The 5,769-nt window shown below is 53.5% G+C and overlaps 1 protein-coding gene across 1 annotated transcript; it reads right to left on the reverse strand.

Annotated features, from left to right (window-relative positions):
* Positions 1-1,922: 1,922 nt before the first annotated feature.
* Positions 1,923-3,687, reverse strand: LOC135895658 (potassium voltage-gated channel subfamily E member 3-like). Its single transcript, XM_065423797.1, has 2 exons — positions 3,674-3,687; positions 1,923-2,250 (listed from the first exon to the last, which is right to left on the reverse strand). Exons 1-2 carry the CDS (start codon positions 3,685-3,687, stop codon positions 1,923-1,925), a joined length of 342 nt encoding a protein of 113 aa, XP_065279869.1.
* Between the last annotated feature and the right edge of the window lie 2,082 nt (positions 3,688-5,769).

Here is a 5,769-nt window from a genome sequence, read left to right on the forward strand (position 1 = left end):
CGGTTAGGGAGGAGCCGGGTTCTGTCGGCCACGACATGATGCTCCGGGGAAGTCTTGGCAGGACGAACCCAAAGTTTCATGGCAGGGCACCCTGTTTACATAGTGATTTTCCTTTATTGGGACCAATGAGTTTTGCACCATCATGCTGTAATCAATTGTTGTTTGACGAGTGCTTGTTTTCTTAAACTGTCCTCCTTACTTTTTATTTTGTTTTTTTATGAAGTTTTTTAGGGAGTTCTCCCAGGCTGGTTTTGATCGCAGCTATTTTGTCCCCATTGATAGGTGCCTGTCTCATTTTTAGAGTTGTTAATCTGCCCTCCTCTGACATTTCAATAGGGGCGCGTTGCAGCCTCCTGGCGCCCTTGCGTCTGTCTCCGGTTCCTTCCTAGACCATCTGGTTCAGCGATGCCCTTCACACTTACCTCTTAACACACACATTTCTTATTTACACACAAAACAGAATTAATTTACACAGAACATTTTGAACAGGACCATCAAGTTGCAATGCAAAAGAAAACAATCATGGCATTCTTTTACTGATTTTAAAATGCTAAACCTACAACAAAGTGGTGACCTTAAAACGTCTGTTACTGCCTTGAAATCAGCCCAGACACAGATTCCGGCTGATGCAGCGTTACCAAATGGCCCATTAGGCCATTCCTTTCTGCTATTCAAAAAGGGTGGCTGGCAGGATATGATCAAATCATACACCAAGACATTTAACACAAGCTACATTATTATTCTTTATTTTTCATTTTAAATTATACAAAATACAAACATAAAATCCTACTACTACAACTGTATATCATAGGCCTTATATTGCTAACAAGTCTCTTTCAGCGACAAATGTAGAAGCCTGTGCTTTTGGAATAGGAGGAACTGAGCTCCATCTCTGCTGTCCCCAGGAAGTTCTGGGTAGCCAACAACTGTGTGTGCTTCGTGGCCTTGGATTTATTAAAATGCACAACAGTTTACCCAGTGCAGGGAACACAGCTTACGTGGCGTATGGACCCTTTTGGCCCTCGGGACAGAGACCAGTGGGAGCTGCGTGCGCTCAGCCCCTCTCGAGATCAGCCCCACAGAACGTTTTCCCTTCTCCCGGATTTGTTCTCTGGCTGCTGCCCTGAGAATGGGAGGCCTCCCTATTCAGAGCCCCATCAGACTCCAGGCCGCACATGCATAGCGAGAGGCTGACAGGACGTGGAGGGACAAATTAAACCATCCGATTGGCTCATCCGCCAGCCATTCATTCTCTGCTCTGTTGACAGAGGCATCTCCACACACCGATGCCGGGTCCCAGCACCAACGTTCTGGACTCTAGGTGGAGACAAGAGGGGCCCTCCCCTTGTGCTCCCACCCAGTCCCCAAACTGTGTCATGCTCTGCCCGAGCCAGGAGCCCACTCGCTGTTGAGCTGTGTGCACCGTGCACCGTGATCTCCGCATCCATTTCTCTATGATCTCATATGGCGTCCAACATCACAATAACTAAGAACTTGCAGCACTCACACGCATCCCATGCACCTTTGCATGGGAGCAAAGGATTCTGGGATACACTTAAGACCTTCCATCAGCCTATCCCCGGGCCCTTTGGCGTAAATGGAGACACTCCTTTGGAGGAGAAGGAGGTTGGCGGGAACTTCGCAACTGGTGCAGAGTGATCCAGGACGGGCCTGCTGGCGAGTGTCCAGAGCCGTCACATGACTATTCTGCGGCCTCTAAGGTCTGGCGCTCTCTGCCTGTGTGCAAGATCACGCCTGCTGCTGCTCCTTTGCACTAAATGTGTCCGCGTGGCTGTCTCGTAGCAAAACGTGTGTCGGCCCCTCCGAGAAGAGTTTGACTGGACCAGGGAAAAGGGTTCTCCTGTTGCAGGAGGCAGATGCCGGTAGCTGTGCATGTCCTTGCAACAGTGTCCCTGCCCTGCTCAGATCACAGACACCCTGTTCTTAATGTACACATGGTAGGGGTCGCTCCGCTTGTCCACCCTCCTGGACTTGGTGTAGCCCAGAATCAAACTCCCCACCGTGGCGGCAAACAGGAGCATCACGAACAAGATGTACATGTAGGAATAGTCGTCCTTGCTGGCTAGCTTGACGTGACTGCCATTTGTCCGCCCCGTGGCCTGGTCTGGTGGGCACAGGATGGCACCATGAAGTGTTTGGTTCAGGGCCTTCAGCATTGACTGCAGGCTTTGGTACCACGTGTCTGTCAGGTTCCCCACCTCCATGTCCTCGCAACTCCCAGGAAACTTTCTGCCAGGATAAAGGGGGAAAAGTGACTTCAGTAAGGCCTCACTGGGAGCGGGGCAGGGGGGAGGCACATACACAGTAAACCTGGGATTGAGCTGCAGGGCTACATATAGCAGTGTAGACGTCCGGGCTTGGGCTAGAGCCTGGGCTCTGAAACCTGGCGACGGGGTGGGTCTCAGAGCCTGGGTCCGACCCGAGTCTGGATGTCTACACTGCTAGTTTTAGCCCTGCAGCACGAGCCTCAGTCAGTTGACTCGGACTCTGAGATCGCAGGTTATTTCACAATGCTTTGAGGGAACTTACAAGTCACACAGCATCACTGGTGCAAGACAGGCCCTGCGGTCATGCTGGCTGATTAGCACCAGCGTACAACTTGTGCATATTGGTGAGATGGAATCAAAGTGCAGCTCCCAGATAACGTAACATTGTGATGTCACCTTCCCCCGAAGGATCCCAAAGCGTAATCCTAATGTATCACCAGCCACAGACACGCAGCGCCACGGAGATGCAGCCACCTCTGGTGCGGAGCACAGCAACCAGACAGCTCACAGTGGGGACATTTTGGCCATGTGCACTTTGGAAAACCCCTATTCTTATGTAGGGAAATCCTGATCCTTTCCTCTGGGGCTGCAAGATAGTCACAACAGATCCATTGCAGGGTGCCGGGCGCAGGATTTGTGGAGTCTCTAGAGAAGCTCTGGCATAGGCCTTACAGATCATGGCTGTGCAGGGGCTCTCTGTGCATGGCTCTGATGATGGATTGAGGTAGGGTGCTACTGGGGCAGGAGGGTCTCCGACCCACACGGATCCACCAGCCCTATGCCCTGATGTACAGGGGGCTAAGTAGAGCCCACTGACAGTAACTGCCTCTTTAGGCCTGGTGGGACACGAAGCTATTAGGGTTCAGCACAGCTGGAAGGATTTTCCCCCATCAAAAGTGCTTCATGTCTCTGTCTCCCACACTGCGCTACACCAAAGCTCTGGTGATCCCTCACCAGGTGGAAGCCTCGGCAGGGGTTCTCCTCGTATTTCTGTTCCCTGCTTTGCACCGCCCCTCTGGTAGCCACCCTGGGGACTTTCCCTCGGCCAAGAGTGACAAGCTACAGATCGGTCCCTTCCTTCCCCACCCGGGGGGTCTAGCTTCAGCCTGCCTTCTGAAGGCCCCTGGAGCAGAGCGCAGCACAGAGGAGACCATCTGGCAAGGTCTACACCTCCATCCACATGGTCCCTGTAACTGGGTGATCACCATTGCCGACAACACGCTCCCTTCATTGTGCTCCCAGCTGAGAGGGGCACCGTGGAAGACCCTAGTTAGACAGACGCACAATCAGCCCCTGTCCATCATGTGCTGGGGCAGCCGGAGAGCAGTCATCCCTGGGGGCCTAACCCCATGTCAGGTAAGCCAGGGTAAATTCTTTGTACTTACACAGCGTCTCCCATCCAAAGAGTGAGACAAAGGGGCCATGTGGTGTTGGCATCCGTCCCGTTGTGGAGATGGACAGGTACCGAGATCCCCAAGGTCACACAAGAAGTCACAGACATCCACAGACAGGCTCCCTCGGGGCAGTCACCCTCAGAGAGGCCAGAGACCGAGTAGGCCTGCAGTGTGGGTAGCCCATTGGTGAGGTGGGGCGGAGGAGCTGGTCCTGTCGCTGCCTTCACAGGGCCTGTCCTGTGGACAGACAGAGGATGAGTCTCCAGGGCTGTCGATCAGGCACCATCATTCAGTTAAACTAAACGTTAAAGTGGGAGAGCTCTCTGGGGCAGGTACCACCTTCTTGGTTCTGCGTCTGTACAGCGCCGAGCACAACGGGGCCCTGATCTTACACGGGGCCCCAGTTCAACCCATGCCATGTGTGGCTCTCTGCCCCTCTCTAGTGGCTCGGCCCCAGAGATTTCGGATGGTGCCACAGCCATTTTGCTAACGGATCTGTTCATTTCACTCAAGCAGTGGAGACTGACGCTCTTCGATTCAGAGCTTCAATCCCAGCAGACAACCTGCCCGGGACACTGTCACGCGAGACACCGTTGTAATGCAACAAACCAACCACCTGATCAAACCTCCCGAGATTTCAGAAAAGCTTTCGGCTTGCTCAGGGGCTACGCTGTGAGTCTGCTCCGGTTCTAGCTGCTCCCCAGCCCAGAGCTGGTCTCTCCTTCCCAACATGTCGCTATTTGCTAAGAAAACCAGAAAGGATGTAAAAGTCAAACGAACCGAACAGTGACTCTGGGGAAAGGTGAGCCCCTGGCGTGAGTGGAGGTGCAGGGAAACCCTGAAATAAGGGGGGTGGAAGTGTGAACACAGGGGCCTTGCGGGAGGGGAATGGAGAGATGCCAGGAGCGCCTGGCGTGTGCAATACACTCATCCCACAGCAGCACCAAAGCATGCGCCCCTCTAATTAAACTGCCCCCCAGAAACACTGCAGAGTGGGGCAGCGTTGGGCACTCAAAGCTCGAGCTGGGGAGTTAATCACAGCTAATTGCCAGGGGTTGAGCCTCCTTCCAACTGCTGAGTAAGGCCGAACACCTTCGAATCCCAAGGACTTGTGGAGCATGGAGGATGCTCCCGGGATCAAGCCCGTGGTACTAATTGGGCCTAGCTGTGAGCTCAGCTGTAAGGAGTGAACGTTCCTACAACAGCACCACACCTACGGTAATAAATGTTGATGGGGAAAGGTGCAAAGGGAAGCCACAGAGAGGAAAGGAGTCCAAACAAAAAGGCCTGTTGATATAGCTCAGGGACTGTGTTAACGCCATGCCCTGTAACCAAGAGAAGGGTTGGACCGAAAATCAATGGACCAAAATTGGTGTGTCGGAAATTAGGTCTAATTGGTGAACAAATTCACGAGGGGAAGGGCTGTTGACCCATTGCATCCTTTTGGGGTCCTCAAAAAAACCCAACACTTTTGGGAGGAGTGTGTGGGGGACAGTCAAGAGGATGAAACTCGCTGCCAACAACCGCTGGCTGAGAGACCGGAGAACAGGAATGGAGCGAGATTCCCCATCACGGCTGCCACCCCCACCAGCTCCTGGGACCCAGGACTCACCATGACACTGTTAGGCCTTCGTCATCCTGATTCTCAGCAACGTCCCGACAGGGCCAGGCCAAGACAAGGACCCAGACTCAGGCCACATCTACTCTACAGACCTGTATCGGTATCACTACATCGCTCAGGGATGTGAAAAATCCACCCCCCTGAGTGACGCACTTATACTGAGCTAGCTCCTCGTGTAGACAGCGCGATATCGATGGGAGAGCTTCTCCCGCCAACATAGCCGCTGCCTCTCAGGGAGGTGGATTAACTACGCCACTGGGAGAAACTCTCCTGTCGGTGTAGGAGCGTCTTCACGTAAGTGCTACAGCGGCGCAGCTGTGCCGACTCAGCGTTTTAAGTGTAGACCTGCCCTCAGTGCTGCAGGTTTTTATTCCAGCCCTGGGGCACAGTGTTCTGGCTGGCCAGGCAGTTGCGTGAGAGCAACAGGGGCCCGAGCAGCCCAGGCCCTTGTGCAGCTGCACAGGTC

This window comes from Emys orbicularis, chromosome 1 (assembly GCF_028017835.1).
Source record: "Emys orbicularis isolate rEmyOrb1 chromosome 1, rEmyOrb1.hap1, whole genome shotgun sequence".
Classification (NCBI taxonomy): Eukaryota; Metazoa; Chordata; order Testudines; family Emydidae; genus Emys; species Emys orbicularis.